Source organism: Martes martes (assembly GCF_963455335.1).
Source record: "Martes martes genome assembly, chromosome: 5".
NCBI classification, from domain to species: domain Eukaryota; kingdom Metazoa; phylum Chordata; class Mammalia; order Carnivora; family Mustelidae; genus Martes; species Martes martes.
The window spans coordinates 126,801,594-126,822,889 of NC_137892.1; the positions used below are offsets into that span (position 1 = coordinate 126,801,594).

Consider the following 21,296-nt stretch of genomic DNA (forward strand, 5'->3'; position numbering starts at 1 on the left):
CACTTTGAATAGCGTTACTTTGGTTTACCAAATTACCTGCTTTTTGAGGTTTTAACACTGATTTCTTTTTTTTTTTTTTTTGAAGATTTTATTTATTTATTTGACAGAGAGAGAGAGCAAGCGAGCAAGCACAAGCAGAGGGAATGGTGGAGGGAGCAGGCTCCCCGCTAAACAGGAGCCCATTGTGCAGCTCCATCCCAGGACCCTGGGATCATGACCTGAGCTGAAGGCAGACTCTTCCGACGGAGCCACCCAGGCCCCCCCCCCCATTAACATTGATTTCAAGTAATCGTTCATATGGGGTCATATTGCATTACTGAATTTTGTCCGAAAAGCCACCCTTAGGATCTCCTCCGTTACTAGCAGATGTTTTGCTGCTGCCCACTCTTTAGGTCATTAGTTCCAACCTGAATTTGCTGCCACAAAATAAGCTTCATAAATATTTGGACTTCTTTTTTTCTTAATAAACTATTTGATTCTTGGGACTGATTGGGAAAGAGGACTAATGAAGAACAATTTAATTCATCAAATATTCATAAAGCACCTACAATTTGAAAAGGACTCTGCTAGGCCCCTGTGTAAATAACTAATCACCCTTGCCCTCTAGAAGCTTCCTGCCTATTACAAGAGAGCTTAGAGTTCAGGGAGATTGTTCTGTGCACAGTGAACATAACCTAACTAAAGCTCTGATTGTTTTTCTCACCGGGAATGATTTTTGTGTCAGTGGTTTCAAAAGGATTACTCTACCACCAAGCAGGCTGAGAACATCATTTTCCTGGTAGATAAAGGCTAGGACTGGAGGATGCTTACTTTTCAATGGCCAAAATAGATTATTTTTCATTATTTTGTCTTCAAGTTCTGTGTGTACACGAATCTTCTGTTTTATTTAGCTTAGTCCTGTTGGTGTTTTTGTTTGGTTGATTTCTGTTTTTTGGTGTTTTGTTTGTTTGTTTTTTACAATTATTTACTCCACATTTTCTGCCATTTTAGTCATATATATATATATATACCCCAGTTTTGACAGTCCTATAAGAATCTCTTCAGTCAGTCCCACTTTCTTCACATTCTTTTGCCTTATTTACATCCCTGTCCTGACAACTCCTCAGTTGGTTGTTTTTTTTTTTTTTAAGATTTTATTTATTTATTTGACGGAGAGAGATCACAAGTAGGCGGGAGTTGTGGAGGACAGGCTCCCTGCTGAGCAGAGTGCCTGATGCGGGGCTCGATCCTAGGACCCTGAGACCATGACCTGAGCTGAAGGCAGAGGCTTAACACACTGAGCCACCCCAGAGCCCCACAACTCTGCAGTTTTAAAGTGAGTTGTTTTCTTCATTTGGTCTTCCTGTGTATTGCTCCATTATCTCTACTCATTGTCACTTTTCCATAGGCTTTCTGGAAATGGCCGTATTGGTTGGCAGTGAATCTTGCCATATTAATGTGAGAATTTTAGTGGATGGTGCCCAGGATGCATCATATTTCTGTGGCTGTAGAGTCAGCAGATATCCAAAACACAGTGCCGTGATTATGCTTATTAATACTTGGAGCCACTTAATTTCATTTCTGGTGGGTGTAGATGCGGTAACAGTGTTTCTGGCTCCTTCCATTGTTGGCACTGTACATGTGAGCAATGCTAACAGCAGCCAGTCCCATGTTGATGTTTTCTCAGACTGGAATAGTTTTGGCCCAGTGTCTCTGCCATTCCTTGTAGCTGTCCAAACCAGAGGTGCTACTTCCTACGAGTAGAGAATTCAAAGAATCTAACCATAACGTGCTTTTGGTTTTTGCTATTAAGGAGGTCTGGGACTACGGATTGCTAAAGTAGCATAACATTCCTGGTTTATTTTAGAAATGGAGATGGAACCTCCAATTGTCAGCAGTACCATCGAAGGCTATATGAGTCAGAGTTCAAACACCTTTCTTGTGCCTACCCAGTTTTAAAATGAAAATAATCTCTTCATCCAGCCTTGAACGAAGTTCATTAGAACAGTTTTAAAACTATAAAAAGTTTATAAAACAGTATTCAAACTACAAAAATAGTCGGCCATAGAATATATTGAGTTTGCCTATATAAATTTCTAATCCCTCCCTTATATCTTTGTTTTGTCTACTGTTTTCAGATCATTGTCTTCTACTTATAGGAACCTGAGTCTAATTTTTGCAGAAAGTAAACCCAAAGCCCAGAAAATGAAGGCCCAATTCATTGTACTTATCATTAGGCCATTTGCCTTATTTTTACTTAAGCCATTCTGACTTTTGTTCCTAGTTCAGTGGAGTAGTATGTGTTTTTATGGCCAATTAGCTTACATATTTAATAGAGTGTTAGGATTAACTTATTTTAAGTAATATGTGTGTGGGGGGGTAATATTCTTTGCTTCCCCATTCTGTCTGGGGAGGTTCTAAGATGCACTATAGTCAGAGTCAACAGTCATCACTTCAAGAAATCTCTTCAACTAAACGCTTGATGAAATTTACATTTGATGAGTGTGTACGTGAGTTCCTACAAAATACATACATGCATGAATTTCATTTCTGTAGTAGCTGCTTCATTGCCTGATTGTCCTTAACACCCCTCTTAGGTCATGAAACCTCTCCCTAAAGCTCCTGTGAGCAGGATGAGGCTATTTGCATTTGTGGAATTTTAGAACTAAAGAGCCACCGGAGGGGATTTTTTTTTAAAAAGTGTATAACTTCCGAGGTGATCATGTGTCCAAGTATTAATTAGACCTGACCCATATTACTATGAAGTGTCCAGATGATAAGGTGTATGTGTTATATCCTGAGCCTCAGGCCACTCAGGGATGAGTACCATTATTTTTAAGCCTCTCTGCCCCAAGATCCATTGGCCTCTTCTCTTTTCTTCATAGCCATGGTTACCACTACTAGCACTGACCATTCTCCTACTGAAAACCTTCCACAGAAAATAGAGGCAACCGGAACGGTCCAAATGCCAAGGACATCTTTATATCTAAGAGTACAAGCTACAAAGTGTTGACCTAATGAATTCTGAAGCAGTTTGCGTGAGAGTAGCTGGAAGGAATTTTAAAATATTTTACACACAATTACCACGTTTTAAACCAATACTATTCAAAATGTTTGTGATGAAGGACAAATTCCCACCTCCACGCCCAATCCAGCATGGGCCAGTACTTTTCATCTATATGTTCAGTGAGATAAGACCAAAGTCATAGCCATGTTAAATTCCTTCAAATATTTCTCAGTATCCTCAGTTTCTCTACTTATTTCATATGTGGAATGGTCTTGTTCTCAGATCACACTTTGAGTAGCATTGTTCTAAACTATAGCAAAGGATAAGGAAATGAAATCAACAGGAATAAAATGGAAGGATAACAGATGAATACAGTTGTGAGACTGGTAAAATGTTAAGTAAAACCAAAGATTATTCTGGACGTATTCTGATCCCTGATAGTTTGCCAAGCAGTGTGAAGATCATAGGGTTAAAACAATCCATTCTTTTTTGCTGTTCTCACATTCTGTATTGAATAGACAAGATAGGAGTGTCCTCTCCTTTCACCCAAAGTGAATGCATTCTGCCTTGCCCAAAGTTTCCAAGATACATTTGTTCTATAATTTCAATGAAGTGGTTTCTCAAATTTCATGGTGGTTTTTATTAAAATCTGTGTATACATACACTCAGACATTAGCCAAATCAATAATATCTGAACCATAAAACAGCCTCACTAAGGGTTCATAAATATGACCTCTCCCACCCAATCATTTTCGGATCATGTTTGTCCCTGTAGCAGCATTGCAGATGATGTTTTTCAACTCCCATTACACCCTAAAAATTTGCTTGGATGAGTGAAATCAGTTGCAGTCCTCCTTGCCAGAACATGGTGCCACACCCTTGGCAGGTAGGCGATGTTGTCTTCATGTGTTTGCAGAATTACTGAGCATTAGCACTTCGTTCTCCAGAGAGCACCCAGCCCTGCCCCCTCAGCTTACAGTGCGGTAATGCCACAGACAGAGCTGGCTCTGGAGGGGGAATGGCAGTGTCGGGGCTCCCCCCAGGTTCGTGCAGGCAGGGTTCCTGCAAAAACAATGGTGGTCTTACGGTCTCTCCAGGGAGATGGCGATGCGAGTGGTATTGAGATGGAAGGAGGGATGTGGTGGTGGTTCTTTCTGTTGGACTTTTTCTCCCAAAAAAAAAAAAGAAAAAAAAAAAAAGACCACTTTAAGTTACAGCCCCTGGATCTTTTCCAAAGAAAGTCAACACCACTGTGGTGGCCCTGAAACTATCCTTCTCCTCCACCCCTCTGGGAGTCTCCAGATCTCTAAGATTAGATGAGCCCAAGAATAGTCTTACCCCACCCAGTCACTCTATCAGCAGCCATCTGTGGGCTGAGACTCGGCTCCCATTTTCAAGCATTACGGTGTCCTGAAAGGCCTCATAGACCTCTTGTGGGTTTGGTCACACAAGCTGAGTGCCAGGTCTACTCACTGAGGCTCACGGTACAAGAGTGTTCCAAGGCCCTGCAGTGCCCTTCAGTCCTGGGTTGGTTAATTTCCAGAGGTCCTCCTGAAGACTTCCTGATTCCTTCTGATACAGGACTCCTCCCGAAGACTAGGGGACTCAGCACCTAGGGTTGAGTCCTTCCCGTAGCCTTCGCGTGGCCCATGCCTATGGGATAAAAATGGACAGTGTGGGGATTACTGCCCCACATAGATCACTCTATCATCTTGTTGTCTGTATAATTAATTTCCACAACCCCTACTCTACTGCATTAAACTGTTGCACATGCTTAATAAATCTGTTGGATAATGAACAACTGATCAGAGTAGTTAACCTTTTCTGAAGTGGTGGTGTTGCCCTTTGAAACAGGAAAAAAAAACCCAAAACCCTCTCCTACTAAATAGAGCCAAAAATTGTGCAGAACTCCTAGTTCTATGTGATGATAGTCCTGTATTACAACTATAACCAATGATTAGGAACTTTTTGAGCTGAAAGTGTAGCAACTCAGGGATCCACCATTCATATACCTGTTAATATTTATAAAAGATTTTATAAAAGCTGCTAAATACAGAGAAAAGATATCTTCGCCTTGCTTTTAGTTATAATTGGAGATATTTTCTCATGGAAAAACTTTTGACCCGAAGCAGCAATATGTGTCGCATTTTTTATTTCATTGTTAGTGTCCTTCCAGAGTGCATTTAATTCTTGCACAACCACTGCTACAATAAGTTAGTCAAATGAGTACTCAATCCCCGTAACATAGAATATTCAGGAAAATTATTTAAACATTAACATGAATCCATTCCAATTGCATTAGGAGTTCTCCCTTGTTCCATGAGTCCCAATTGTTTAAGTCACCACAGTGGCACTATGTACTTGCTTACACAAACACCCAGCAGAAAACACGAGCTTTTCTCTTTACTCCTTCTTGCTGAATTGGAAGGCATTGCTTGTGAATTGCAATTCTTTGATTTGTTCTCTTGGTGGGCAAAAGATAGCATGGTTATTTCTTCCTTGATAAATTAAGTCTAACCGTCAAACACAACTACTGAGAAAACAAAAGTACTGTGTGAAATCCTGACTTTTAGGCGTGCCGCACTGGCTTACACAATGTCCTGTGCTTCCTTCAGAGAGTTTCACATGCAGTTATGAAGGTATATAAGCCTTCGTTGGTCTCTTTGCTTTCCCCATATTCTCAAGAAAGGTGACCACTCACCCAGAGTGAGAGGTGAAATGGCAAAATCACTTTGAATCCAGGTCTTTTAACATGCCCCGTTGTTCAGCAACTCCTATTTTCTTAAGATACTATTTAATGAAAGGGTTTGCCTAGATTTGAATAGATTTGAAAGGTGGTATTTGCTCATCGCATGTTTTCCCCCTCTATATATTGGGCCTAAGGAGGAGCTTCTCAGAGTATTAGATGTGTAAGAGCCACATGCGGTCATAGACAGAGAAACGGAAGCTGAGAGCTAATAGGAGGAGAGCAGTGGGGGCTCAGAGAGGAGTAGACGGCGTTTCTTTAGTGTATCAGTGGAAGGCCATAGACTCAGCCTGGAACAGAGTTGCAATGAGAAGAGATGCTTCATAATACAATTTTTATCCTTCTTTAGAAGAATTTTTTTTCCTTTCAAATGAATATACATACCAGTCTTTTCAAAAGAATGTAGTTTAGCAATATAGTGAATATTGCTCCTCTCCTCATTTCAAAGTCAGGTTTTAAAGTCCATCTGTAGGGGCGCCTGGGTGGCTCAGGTCGTGATTCCGGGGTCCTGGGATTGCGCCCCACATTGGGCTCCCTGCTCAGCGGAGAGTCTGCTTCTCTCTTTCCCTCTGCCTGCTGCTCTGCTTACTTGTGCTGTCTATCTCTCTGTCAAATAAATAAATAAAATCTTTAAAAAAAAATAAAGTCCATCTGTAAAGGAGAAAATCCTCGAGGATCGAACTTTTTTCTGAAAATCTTTTAGGATTTTCATAACCGTCGTTTTGTATCTGACATTGAAGCATTTCCCTGTTTCTTCCATGGTGCACAAGATGCAGTAGTTGGTTTGCTTTCAAGGGTCAGGTTGAAGAAGAAACATTCAACTTTCATATTAGAATCACACACAGGAGAAGAGATGCTCACACTCGGAAGTCCTGGAGAATTGAGACCTGTTCACGGGATCATGTCTTCCTTCTCCGGAACCATAAATGCATCACACAGAATGATTGTTAGTTACTATTCTAGTTTGTTCTTTCTCAGGTTGATGATATATGATAAAAACTCATTGCTCCCTGGCTAATTTGTGGGGCACCCATAGATGTAGTTATTTCAAACAAATAAAACTAAATACTTTTAACCATTTTTTTGGTTTAAAAACTTTGTATCAAGACTAAGTGGAAATCACAAAGGAACCACTGACTAAACACAAAACTTTATATGATACACAGCTTTTCATAAATGACATCAGGTTTATATTTTTTGACTTAAGCTAGGGGCTGAATTGTGTCCCCTCAAAATTCCTGTGTTGAAGTCCTCATGCCTAATGTGACTATATTGGGAGATAGGGATTTTATGAGGTAATTAAGGTTAAAGTGATTGGGGGGTTAGGGTGGGGTACTAATCCAGTAGAATTGGTGGCCTTTTAAGAGGAAGAGAGGCCATCTCCCTCCTGCCCTCCCTCCCCACAGCCCTGTGTGACACCTCAAGAAGGTAGCCATCTGCAAGCCAGGAAGAAAGCTTTCACCAGAAACTGACTATGGGAGCACCCTGATTTTGAACTTTTCCTTCCCCAGAATTCTGAGAGAGAAATTTGTGTTTAAGCCATCTAGTCTGTGATGGCAGCCCAAGCAGACTAGAGCAGCTTATAAACCTGAAATTGCAAAAGCTTCTTATCACCGCCTTCTTCCAATAAGTGAAAAGAGAGTTGTTCATCTTCGCTGCTCCAGTGTGATATGTGAGGGACCTGGTGCTTCTCCAGAACTCAGCTGAATTTGCTCCAGTGAATAAACTTCTCAGGATTTTTTTTCAACTCCCTGTTTGATATTTATATTTTATGAATTTTGAACTATTTTGAACATGAATATTTATTTGAAATTAATATTTCAATACTTGGTTTTAACATGTTTTCGTAATTATTTCAAGTGAAGTTGAGGGGAAAAAAATACAATACTTCAGACCTCTGGTTTTTTCTTGGAGGTGGTAAGGACATGATTCAAACAAAAATAACTTTATAGCCGTATCTAAATGCCTACTTAAAAAAAAAAATCACTGGTAGGCTGAAATTATCCAACTCCCCAAGACGTCTTCGAAAAATTACGCATAAAAATGAAAAGCTTGGGGCGCCTGAGTGGCTCAGTGGGTTAAAGCCTCTGCCTTTGGCTCAGGTCATGATCCTAGGGTCCTGGGATCGAGCCGCGCATCAGGCCTTCTGCTCAGCGGGGAGCCTGCTTCCACCTCTCTCTCTCTCTCTGCCTGCCTCTCTGCCTACTTGTGATCTCTGCCTGTCAAATAAATAAATAAATAAAATCTTAAAAAAAAAAAGAAAGAAAGAAAAGCTTGACTTAAGTACCCCACGTTAGACTGTCCGTTATAACGAGCAGCCCTGAATGAATTATGTGTTTGGTGCCCATGACCTTTGTTTCCTTCACTGCTCCTCTCAACTTTCCACCTAGCTTTTCCAAAATGTTTAAAAATGTTTAATCTACAGGAGTATTACTGTTTTAAAGAGTGCCTAAACTTGTCCCCGCTGTAGAATTTCTGTATCCTGTATTTCTGTGTCATGTATTTTTTTGAAAGTGAGCATACTTCTTGTCTTGTATGTTGTGATGCCAGTGTACCTAGGTCAGGGCCATGTTCGTTGTTCCTAGGAAGGTTATTTTTCAAAGGTTTAAATTAATCAATGTTTTAAAAATTGATTTCACTTATAATTTTTGGTGTTTTAACAGCTTACAATACTGCCTATACCCTGTGCCCAATTTTCCACAAATTATCTACTTTATTTAGAATGAATATCTAGAAGAGGAGATGTAAATTTTTTTTCTTCCCTCATCAACATTTTATGATTTTCCTACATTTAAAAATAAAAGGAAGGGGATATTCAACATGAGTTTCAGAAAGTATTATTATGTAGGTTTGCAAGTGAAAAGAATACTTATCAGGCAGTAGAATTTTGCATTGGCACTTAATGTTGGCACCTATTTGCTTGTTGCTTGGTTCCCTTTTAAGATCCATGGTTATATTCGATTTTCTTTCAGTTCTTTATTCTATGGTTATTGGTTTGGATGGTTTTGGTTCTGTTCAACAATGGATGCTTTGAGTAACACACTTCAATGCATAATTATCCAGTGAAATCATAGCAAAGTGATGAGATGACAAAAAGCCAACTTATCTCCAGGAACTAAAAATAATGCTATATAATATGGCATTACATACAATACATTACATACAATTACATACAATATAGCATACATGAATATTCTATCATCTGACTTTATCCTGATCATTTTACATGTTTATATAAATTAAAATGTAGTTACTAATTGCTGAAATATTGCTTGCTATTCATCTTTTCACTTGCTTTTTCAAAGCACTAAGTTTGATATTTTAATGAAATTCATGAACTACTGAGTCTTTTGTATTAAATAAGGTATTGGTAGCAATTCATTTAAAAATCACTCATTCCTTTGTCAGTTTCGTTAATTTACAGTAACATTTAATTACAGTAACAATTTAAAGTTATGTTACACTGATTTTCATGCTAGCAGGGTTTACTCTAATAGTGAGCTTATATATAATCATGCTTCTTATGATTTAATAGTTTACATTAGCAAAGAATTTTTGATAGTTGAAAATGATGCTCATTCTAATTGTTTAGGAATTGTGCCCTAAGTCTTATTTTAGTGAGTGTAGTCATTTTAACAGTCTTAGGGAGATAGTAATTTTGGAGGAAGCTTCTGTTTTACATACTTGTGTGAGGAAGTTGGATATTTACAGTGGGCTAGTGCTCTTAAAACTAGTATATGGGGCACTAGTAATGCCTTCTTCTGGACAGTTAACCCTTGAACTACCCATGGGTTAGGAGCCCCCACTCCCATGCCGACAAGAATCTGCTTAGAACTTTTGATTCCCCGAAACCCTTATAGCCTACTGTTGACTAGAAGCCTTGCCAATAATATCAACAGTTGATTAATGCACATATTTTTACATACTGCTTTTTACAATAAAGTAAGCTAGAGAAAATAAAATGTTACTAAGAAAATCATAAGGGGAAATACATTTACAGTACTTCACTGTGTTTATCAAAAATAATCCATGTAGGGGCGCCTGGGTGGCTCAGTGGGTTAAGCCTCTCCCTTCGGCTCAGATCATCATCTCGGGGTCCTGGGATTGAGCCCCTCATTGGACTCTCTGCTCACCAGGAGGCCTGCTTCCCCCTTTCTCTCTGCCTTCCTCTCTGCCTACTTATTATCTCTCTCTCTCTCTCTGTCAAATAAATAAATAAAATCTTAAAAAAAAAATAATCCATGTATAAGCAAACCTACATACTTCAAATCTGTGTTGTACAAGGGTCAACTGTATATCTAAATAGAAGTTTAAAATAAAACTCATTCCTGAAGGAGAGTGATTGAGCTCTTAGCATATGTCGTTTGGTGATTTGAAGGATCAGTGTATGTTCATGTTTTTCTTACTGTGTTGACAGTGAGTTACATAGAGGGGGTGCAGCCGCTTCTGCTGCCGGGTTCCTCCTGTGTTGTAAACGTCACTGTTACTCAAATCAGCCCATAGAGTAAGCACTGTATATATTCTAAGCAAAAGGTGTTTTGAAGATTTTGAGTTGAATGTGAGACATTCATGCTTAGGAGCAAATGGGGTTCAGCATCAAAAGAAAACTAATCAACAGTTTGGGAATGAGGAATAACTCACTGTGTTTGCTTTTGTTTTTTGGGTTTTTTTTCCCCTTATAATATTAACCTTAAAAGGGCATATAAATAATGGACAAATAAAATTAAATTCGAAAGAATATAATGTGGGCAGGCCCTTTAAATATTGTAAATTCTATTGTTTGAAAGAAATAATTAGTTTAGAATTTAGATTCATTGTAATCAAATTAACGTAATTCAAGAAAGACACATAATTCAAGAAAGTCATCATGTGTTCTTCCCATAATCCTTTATTAATTACATCTTTTGAAAGGAATGGTTTCTCAGATTCCAGAATCCACCAAAATGTTCACAAATGCATTGTAAAGTATTCTTTGAAATGTAGTTAAAAATCTGAGGTCATGATAGGCCTCTCTACACAACCTCTCCCCCGCACCCCCCTGCCACCACCATGGAGTAAAAACCTCACAACTTTGCCAAGTAGCAGAGGACAGCTTACGTGGATTGAGGTTGACAATTTAAAAGAGAATGCTGGATGAGTCTGAAGGTACTTACACACTAATAAGTCTAACAGTTTTATCAGTTGTGTTTTATAGATCCAAGTCTTTATTTATGCATGTAAACTAAGTAATGAGAACCCTATAGGAACACTTAGCATAAAGGCTTGAACCTTTTTTCCCTTGGAACAGTGCATTTTCCCTACAGAATGTCTAAGATAGGACACTAAATTCCTTCAGACCTTTTTAATCCTTTATGTCTTATTGTTTGAAAGGTGGGTTGCTCTGTGCTGAGTCTTTACATAGACTCAGTTTCTGAGTACATTTTTTCTGAGGGATTCTTCCATGGAGTCCACAGCCACCACTCTGGTCTCTGAGTAGTGACAGACCTTTGAAAAGCTTGATGAACTGTCTATCAGGGTGAATTTCTCTTTGGGCAACTTTTTAAGTTGCTGTTTTGCAGCTCCGTGTTCTGTTACTTGAAGGCATTCTTACCACATTCTTTATTCCAGCAGCAGACCTCCTCCTCCCAGTTTCTCAAACTGGGCTTTGCATTCCACTCAAAACAAGTCCAACGTTTGAAGACTTCAACCCAGATAAACGAGCTGATGGTAAATAAAGAGAAGCTTATCAGTAGTCTTAATTTCTCTCTATTGAGTCTGTATTTTTGATGATGAAGCATAATCAAATTATCTTTGGGGTTACTTTGAAACATCCATAAGAGCAGGGGGAGTTTCTGCTGAGCGGAAGAGTCTTGCCAACCCATGTATCACGTGGCGCCAAAATAGTCCAGTGGTTGGCCTTTTCGTGAGCAGAGTCATAAGTGATGTCTGCCTCCATGGATGTTTTTGTTTATAGTCCGGAGAATTTACAAAAGACCACTCCTACATGGGACCCAATTAACATTAAGAATTTTATTAGTTCATTCAATTTCATCTCATACGTGTTGCAGTTACATACCTCCAGGATATATTAGAACTTACTACCTTTTAACAAAGGTGTCAACTAAAAATGTAATGTTTTGGCCTCGGGAAGATGATTTTTACAAGATTCTTTTTTTCAGTATGGTTTAATTCTCTGGTGAGCATCACCTTCTCAAAGATAGTTTATGTGTATTTTTGGTCATTATTTGAAAGAACTTACCACAAAACCTTTAATATATTTTACAAACTGCATCAGTAACTTTCTATCCCATTACCGTATATACTGCCCTGATTTCTTCCTTTGCTGTTGAGGATCTGCCAGGGACTATGTGAGGTGCTCATTTAATCCTCATACCCACGAAGTGGTCTGTGTGGAAGTGCTACATACACTTACCCAGATACATTATTTATTATGGATAGATATCAGAAAGCTGGTATATTAAAAGACAGACTGCAAAGTCAGTATGGAAATCCATGTCTGTCTGATTCCAGATCTCATACTCTTACCTAGGGCCATAGGCTTCATTTTACCACATTGTGTCTGGTAATGAAGGTTTTACCTGACCTTAAGCTTATACTTTAAATATAAGGCTAAATATTTATGGCTTTAAAGCCCCATATAAAATATAGTTCCTTTGAAACTAAATACATATATATTTAACCAAGGCATTATTTTGTTCTAACTTCTGTTTTTTGTTTTTCACTTTGGCTGTCTTGTGAATAAGATGTTAAATGACCATTATAGAAGATTCAAGAAAAATAGTATTAAATTAGAAAAAGATAATATGCACCTCTGTGTTTATTGTAGTATTATTTGCAATAGCCAAGTTATGGAAGCAACCCAAGTGTCCATTGATAGATGAAGGGATAAAGAAGATGAGGTGTTGTGTGTACACATACATACACACACACAGTGGAATATTACTCATAAAAAAGAATGAGATCTTGCCATTTGTGAACATGGATGGACCTAGAGGTTATCCTGATAAGTGAAATAAGTCGAAGAGACAAATAGTGTGATTTCACTTATATGTTCAATCTATACAAATAAAAAGCAGAAGCAAACCCATAATACAGAGCACAAACTGAGGGTTGCCGGAAAGAGAGGTGGGGGCGGGGGAGGATGGTCAAAAAGGGGTGAACGGGAGTGGGAGATACAGGCTTTAGTTATGGAATGAATAAGTCACGGTGATCAAAGATACAGCATAGGGACTATATAGTCATTGGTATTAGAATAGCATTATATGGTGAGACATGGTGGCTATAATTCTGATGAGCAGAGCATAATGTATAGATTTGTGGGATCACTTTGTTGTACACCTTAAACTGATGTAACATTTATGCCAACTATATTTTTAAGAAAAACAGTGTTAGTTAAAACCTCATAGAAGTCCATATGAAGAAGCTTCATGTCTGCTTGGGGAAGAACACATCAGTTTTCCCAAGTTCCTTGTTTGGCTGGTGACAGTAACAGACTCTTAGGGTTGGAAGAATTCCCTGTATTTATTCTCCCTAACTTGGCAAAGATCATGAGCATTGATTTTGGTCATCTAAATTAAGAGCTTCTCTGGGCCAGAAGACTTGAATTCATTTCAAGCAAAATGGTGGTATGGCAAGCCATGGCTTTTCTTGTCCTCCTGTTCACAGTGCTGAGAATCATTCTGTCAGGTCTGTGTTGGGTTTTTGTCCGTGTTTCTCTTCAGCTTGGTAGATCTTGGAATCTTCTGGTACTTGAAGTTCCACGTCTCTGATGTGCTGAATTTGTATTTCTAGACCTTTTGTGTCCCATGAGGACATAAAACCCCAGGAATGTAAGGAATAAGAAACTAAAGACTTTGTTTTTTTTTTTTTTTTTTTTTTATTTATTTACCAGAGAGAGAGAGAGTACACACAAGCAGGCAGAGAGGCAGGCAGAGGCAGCGAGAGAAGCAGGCTCCCTGCTGAGCAAGGAACCCGATGCGGGACTCCATCCCAGGACCCTGGGATCATGACCCAAGCCGAAGGCAGCGGCTTAACCAACTGAGCCACCCAGGCGTCCCAACATGGAGACTTTGTGAGGATTGCTACCATTGAGACATTGGATGGTGAATATGGGCAAATGGACTCTGTTAATTTAAAATTCTTTTTACCTTTTATCTACTTATACATATCTTTTATTTGAGAGTTATTGTACCAGGTATAATTTTACAATAAAGCTATACAGTCAAGTAGAGAAGATCACAATGAAGAAGAATATAGATTTTACTGTGTACCCCTAATGCCATCAAATTAAAATCCCCTTGAATTGGCGAATGGTCGAAACTTACAGCTCTGAAAACTTGTGCCTTAACACAATAGCAATTTGTCTTCTCTCTCCGATTGGGGAAGGACGTTTAAGCTCATACAGATTTCAGTGCTCTCATGCATCAAACTTCACAAAAGTAAATGCGAATTAAAAGTTGACAGAATGCGATTTCAATCCTTACCTTCTATATTATTCTCCCCTTCTTCTTGGTTGTTTGTTTTTAAAGTTTCTGTTGAATCCCCAGCATTTTGGGGGGCAATCTGTGATTTATGAACTGTGTTGTAACTCCTCCGCCATGTTGAGGAGGAGAAAAAGAATGATAATGATCTTATCAGCAAAACACCACACAGTGAGTTAAGTGTCATCACCATTCTCATTCCATAGATGAGGCTCAGGTGGTGGTGAGCAGTTGATGTGGTGTTTGAATACCAGTATTTGTTCAATTTACAGACATGGGATTTTTTTTTTTTTTTTTAAACATGGAGATCGGGCATATAGTAAAGATCCTAATGAACAGTAAAATTTCCAAATTTGTGATCTGGAAGAGAGGCTGACAGAGTGTGACTATTCAGACTAGCACCCGATGAATGAAAGAGTTCCACTCTGGTTTTTCTCTGTGGCCAGTACGTAGGAGACTGGCAGGCAAAACCCAGAATGGCGGGGCCCCAGCCAGTCTCCATGATATATCTTGGCATTCCTACTGAAGCTCTTGAGAAGCTGGAATGTTAGAGAAACTCGGGCGAGGCCCAGTCGTCGACATGCGTGCTGTGCTTGCCGTGCTTGCCGGCACTGCTGCATTCCCGCCTGGCTGATACTCCGGTTACTTGTTCCTGCTAGCTGGAGCCACCTTCATGTCTCTTGGCTTTTCTTTTAATCAAGGGAGATGAGAAGGTGGAAAACATTTCTTTAGGGTTTAAATGATGTCAGTCATTGGCAATAGGGAAAAGGAAATTTAATCTGGGAGGATCACAGAGTCCTTGGCCTTTTCCTTTCATCTACTTATGTATACTTACACTGACACCATCAGACTATTCCCATTTGCTTTACCCAGGACGTGACTTTGTTGCCTCCATGTAGGGATTGCCCATGTTTCTAGATGAAGGCATTTTCCAGTCCTCTTCTGAAGGAAAATGTTAGTGCTTTTACTTGCTTTGGATTTAATGCATTGCACAACACGGGAGTTTGCTCCAGAGTTGGAGTCTTCTCATATATGTGGTGAGAAGTTCAAAATTACCCCTTATTTATACAGCCTTTGGCAGTTTGGGCAATGCATTTTGTCACCTGTTTGCTGTCTTACGAAGAGCTGGAAAGTTTATGAAGAAATAGAAAATATGACTTTGAGCCCTTGACATTTTAAAATAAATGTACATATTGTTAGTGACAGATTGCTAAACTTGGCTTTAGACACTTAGCTATGTTTCTTGCCAAAAGTAATCCAGATGTGCATAATTTACCCGGCTGCCATATGTGCACTGACATGTCTTTCTATAATCAACTGTCTGTTCAGTATGGTTACAGTTAAATGTTCTTTTTTATCAACAATCTTTTGAAATAGCACTGGCTTAATAACTTATTTTAAATTTAACAATTTCTCAAAAAGTAACGCACATCCCGTTTGGCTTTAAACCTAAGTGACCAGACGTGTTGAGTATCTAGAAAAGACATCGACAATCCCAGTTCTCTGCGGCCCTGTGGAAAATCTAGGATACCAGGTTCAGTGTGTGATTCTGTTTTGCTGAGCTTCTTACGAGCAGGGAATGGAAGGTATATGTAGCCAGTAAATGTCCTCAGAGCCACCATGAGTAACATTTCTAATGAAGTAATTCATTTTAGTAAGTAAACAAGTGCAAGAAAGGAATCCTGATACAGGATGAAATAAATATAAGAAAAGAGGATGCTTTTATTTCATTCACTAACTCAGTATCTTTTGTGCTAAGTGCTGGTGACATCTGTGACTTTTCTTCACATGAGTTACGGAGCTGTAGTGATTGCCAAGCCCTATCTTTTTGTTGAAGAAAGGCATTCATTTCCAGAGAAATTCAATAGAAAAATTTTCTGGAGAAAATGTATGTATCATAGGAAATACTACTTCTCTACTACCACTTGTTATTGATACTTAAAAATCACTGTGGAGAAATTTAGACCACATGACAAAGCACTTCCTGAATGATTGTAACTATCCCTGAGAGATAGTTACCTTGAAACCATGTCCTTGTTTTGTGGACTCGGTGACACTGAGCCACTATCATGTCTAGACAGGGGTGTTGTCAACCATGTGTGTCCTTGTTTGTATTTGTTCACAGCTGCAATTAAGTTTTTCACACTGTCCCCATCTGTGGAGGCTGGCTGCGCAGTGACCTTGGCCAGTTCAAAGTCTGTTTAAGCCCATGTGTGGAGAGAACTCAGAGCACAGATGGTAGGACAGATGATGGGGAACCGCAGTGCTAGTGACCAGACTACTCCTAGCTAGCCTATCCTGTCTGCAGCATGATTTTAAAAGATGTATCCTTAAAAAAAAGAGAGAGAGAGAGAGAGAGATAATAAAATAAAAATAAATAAAAAGATATATCCTGCAACCTACAATATTAGGATGAAAACTGGCTCAGAGTAAGTTCAGATGTCCCGACCAAGATGACAATGATCAGTGGCATTCTTGCAGGGGGATCTCTTCTTTATTATTATTGTAGGCAGCGTGGAGCTCTTGTCCTCTAATCAGCTGCCACTTTCCCCTGCACGGTTCAACAGGAGGTTCTGAACGCGAGTGCACCAAAAAAGCATAGAGGCCCACAAGAATTGCAGGTTTCTCGCTTGAGTGCTGCAGCTTGGGTCTGGTTTTGAAAACAGAATATGCATTTGAAAAGAAACAAATCTGACTTAGACTAAACTGTAACTGTTATTTACCCTGCCTGAGCTCACTTGTCAATTTGGAATCTTCTGTGAATGATTTGCGGTTCTTCTCTACAAATTGGAATGTTCAAGCTCTGTCTTCTGCAAGCTGCCAATCATTTTTTATGATTAAAACATTTATTGGTATATCCACAGATTTTTTTTTAACACACATAAACGTATACAATCATAAAATTAAGTTTTTAGAAGATTTATTATGACTATCATTATTACTATCACCATCTATTTTTGGCTTTTCCTATCAATTCTGAATTAATAAAAATTTCCCAAATTACTAGATTAATCCACATTTAGAGAACTTATTTTTTTTTTACTTTCAGTAATTTTGTGAATGCCATGTTATCTCACAGAAGCCCGTGATTCTTTAAAATAAATTATATATTAATATAGCATTTTGGAAATAACAATGACAACAACAGCAATTATAGCAAATATGTATTAAGCCTGTATATTGTGCTTGGTAGTGTCCTGACTGCTTTACTTGGTTTGCATTACTTTGATACTTTAACAAAAAGATGAGGTGAGCACCATTACTGGCCTAACTTTACAGATGAGGGTGGTAAGTTACCTAAAGTCACACAACTAGGAAGTGGCAGAGCGGAGCTAGACACCAGAGGGGTATAGCTTCAGGACCCCATTTTCCCATTATTGTCTCCAACAATACGAATATTAACATGTCAGCCTTAAAAAGAGCCTGTGCAGGATGTCATAGCAATGAGATGACATGATCCTGATAAAATTTCTGCCTTTTATCCTTGGGAAGTTGCAATTAAGGTAAATATACCTCGGGATATCATCTGCTTTGTTGAGGCTAATGCCCCTGTCTGACAGTTTGCTGCCTGTTACAGGGTGTATCTTGCTTGGCCCACCTGTTGAAGTCACTCTGTAGACCTGGGACCAATGTTGTATAATCGTTCATTCTTCCAACAAGTTAGAAATTAGAGATACAGACAGAAGACCTAATCTATTTCCTCATGAAGTTCACATAGAATGGCCCATATGAGAGTGGCTGATTTTCTAGAAATGTGGGGAAGAATTGACTTTCTAGAGAGTATTTTGGAAGTACGTGGAATTGTCCCTATCAATTTTTTGAATTATATTTTTCTTTTTCTCAGTGTCAGTGCAGTAGGACCCACTAGTTGCATCTTATATCCAGATGCTGAACATCTAAGCCTCCTTGTTTTCTTCATAAATTGCTCTTCCCGTACTCTACCTGCACTCTTGTTTTCGCTAGAAAACAAGATAAAATGGGAAGAAGATAATATGGAGTGAGACGTCCTTGGCTCAGATCTTAAGTCTACTGCCCTTTCACTAGAGGGGTGGTGGGCAAGTTCTCGGAGCCATCATTTCCTTATCCTCCTGGCCTATATTGAAGATAACATCAGAGAACAATGTCAAGACACGGTCGTTGCCCTTGAAATGATGACACTTTAGTGGAAGAGCTAGGTATAAAAATTACCAGCAAGTGATTAGGTACTATGGCAGTGGTATGAGCCACCTGCTCTAAGGGCGTAGAGATGAGTCCTGAGTTTTGGTGAGTGACTGACTGAGTGACACTTAAGAAAGGGAACTCAAGTGTAGAAGACCTCTTGTGAGATGTGCCCTGGCCAGCACAGGGGGTGATTTTCTAAATGTTCATTTATTCACGTGGTATTAATTGACTTCTACTGTTGGGCCAACCTTGTGCAATTTGCTAGAGATGACAGAGGCCACGGTTACTGCTCCAGGAAAACACTGAATTGTCCATTGCTTTGAACATTAAGTAGAAGCAGTTGAGTTTTCTGTGGGCAGATGCTGTGGCATAAACATTGGATGCGCTGTGATTAGACCTTCCTAGCCTCAATAAATGTATTTAAATAGGTATTAACTTGGTAGCTTTTTATTTTAAAATCTCCATTTTGATGTACATGAACTAAGAAAAAGGTGAGTGTATAAACAGCTTGCAGATGCACTCTCTCATGCCTGCGAGCAAGACGTATATCCCTGCTTTTGTGAAATCTTTAATCAGATCATCTGTTAGTACAAGTAGTTCAGTTCACAAATAATGCATCATTTTTAAACAGCTGTTACACAAATGTAAGTTTCATGCTTCTATTTTTCACTGCAATGAGGCAAATACTGGAGCAAATTGTCAGGAAAAATCTCTCTTCTCATCTCTTCCTAAAACGCAGTGTCAATAGCATATATTGTCAAATCTTAGTAATAATAACACCCATGAAATACTACTTCCTCAGAGGAGTGAGAAAAATATTTTGATGTTTAGCAAATGCTATCCCAACACTGGAGGGACTGCCAATTTCCTGTTAGATGTGCATCCGTTTTCCCCACTGCACGTAGCGATTGAGCAAACATGGCCAAATTTTAATCTATAAGTAATTTACATATATTCTTTTTGGTTGTAGTTTTTAGTACATCTAAAATATTTAAAAGGAATCTCTGTTTTTTTTTTAAAAGATTTTATTTATTTATTTGACAGAGAGAGATCAAAAGTAGGCAGAGAGGCAGACAGAGAGAGGGGGAAGCAGGCTCCCTGCTGAGCAGAGAGCCCGATGCAGGGCTCGATCCCAGGACCCTGAGATCATAACCTGAGCCAAAGGCAGAGGCTTAACCCACTGAACCACCCAGGCAACCCTACTTCAGTATCCCGTAACCATCCCCCATGTTTATCAAAACCATCCATGTTGGTGGTTATGGGGTCGTTTCTCTGTTGCTCTTTTTCAGTAATTTTTTTCATTTATGTTGTAAAACAACATAACATAAAAATGCAGAAAATAGAATAGAAACAAATTTATAATCCTGTTATCCTAATACGGGGTTTTGCAGTTTCTACACTGTTGACATTTGTGGTTGGAGAAGTCTTTCTTTGGGGGGTCATCTTGGATATTGTAGGATGTTTAGAGGTAGACCTGTAGTCTTTGAAAACTGAAAATACCTCCCAATTTGCCAGCTGTCCCCTGGGGATAAAACTGCCTCTCCACCTTTTGAGAATTGCGCTAATATGAAGCTGTTATCAGTTAAAGTGTTCCTGTCAGTTTTTCACTTACATAGAGGTCCTTTGATGTAAAGGATATGCAGGATGCCATATTCTGGTTTTTATGTCCTATAACTCTAAGCATTCTGTCCTGTTAACTAGGTATCAAAATTATCACTTTTTAATTAGCCCCCTATTGAATTTGTTATGAATAACATGGCTAATAACATCTTTGTGCATATTTTCCACTTTAAAATTAACTTTTAAAGTGTGCGCTATATTGACGGTGAATTCTTTTCCTGATTTTTCTGTTAGTGTATAGAGCTTCAGCTTGGGTGAAGTGGAACCAAGAGTGGCTCTGTTCCTGCGAGATAAAGCTCTACTCAGTTGTCTCTAAACTCTGTGAAAGTCTGTGTCCTTGTAAGACTACACATCCTGCAAGGTGACCTGCTAGGGAAGCGCTGGGCTCCCTTTTGCTCCTGGAAGGCCCCCTTTCCCCGCCTGTGCCTCTAATTTCATGTGTCCCCTGGTACAGGAAAGGCTTTGGAATCAGAGATGTGGATTCTTCCCTGCTCTGAACACTACTAGCTTTGTGATTTGAAGCAGTATACACTCTGCAACCCTCTCCTCATCTGTAAGAAGATAGGAAACAGCTTATTACACAGAGCTATTGTAATACTTAAAAATAATGTTTTAAAACATCTAGCATAGTAAGTCCTCAATAACTGATGGTTCGAGGTTGTAATAGTAAGAACAGCGTGGCTTCCTTTTCTTGATCTAAAACAGTGTGGTCCCAAAATAGATGCAGACCACAAATGTGAGTCATAGAGGTAGTTTAAATTTTCTAGTAGCCACATTTAAATAAACAAAAAAGAATAGATAACATTTTAATAATCCATTTTAGTTAGCTCAGTATTTCCAAACATTGTAATTTCTGCATGTAATCAGTATTAAAAATTCTTTTTTTTTTGAAGATTTTATTTATTTATTTGCAGACAGATATCACAAGTAGGCAGAGAGGCAGGCAGAGAGAGAGGGGGGAGCAGGCTCCCTGCCGAGCAGAGAGCCTGACGTGGGACTCGATTTCAGGACCCTGGGATCACGACCTGAGCGGAAAGCAGAGGCTTTAACCCACTGAGCCACCCAGGTGCCCCCAGTGTTAAAAATTCTTAATGAAGTGTTTTATTTTCGAAGTTTTTGAAATGTGACATGGACTGTGATATGAAATGTGATTTTGTACTTAACAGCACAACCCGGCTTGGACCAGCCACATTTCAGGAGCTCAGTAGCAGGATATAACTAGTGGCTACCTTACTGGCTAACATTGCCCTGAGCAATATTTGGAAGATGCCAGGTTAACACATGCGCATTATTGGCAAATCAG

At 39.1% G+C, this 21,296-nt stretch overlaps 1 protein-coding gene across 2 annotated transcripts in view; it reads left to right on the forward strand.

The window, feature by feature from the left end:
- ARL15 (ARF like GTPase 15) overlaps positions 1-21,296 on the forward strand; it is a 399,856-nt gene that overhangs the window by 218,381 nt on the left and 160,179 nt on the right. The window contains exon 5 of one of the 2 annotated variants that reach the window (XM_080804764.1): positions 13,624-14,039. The exons of the other annotated variant lie outside the window; for it this stretch is intronic. Within the exon in view, the coding sequence (XP_080660890.1) occupies positions 13,624-13,773 (150 nt within the window). The 3' untranslated portion in view covers positions 13,774-14,039. Of the gene's footprint in view, positions 1-13,623; positions 14,040-21,296 lie in introns of those variants that run through there. 2 annotated transcript variants of the gene reach the window in all.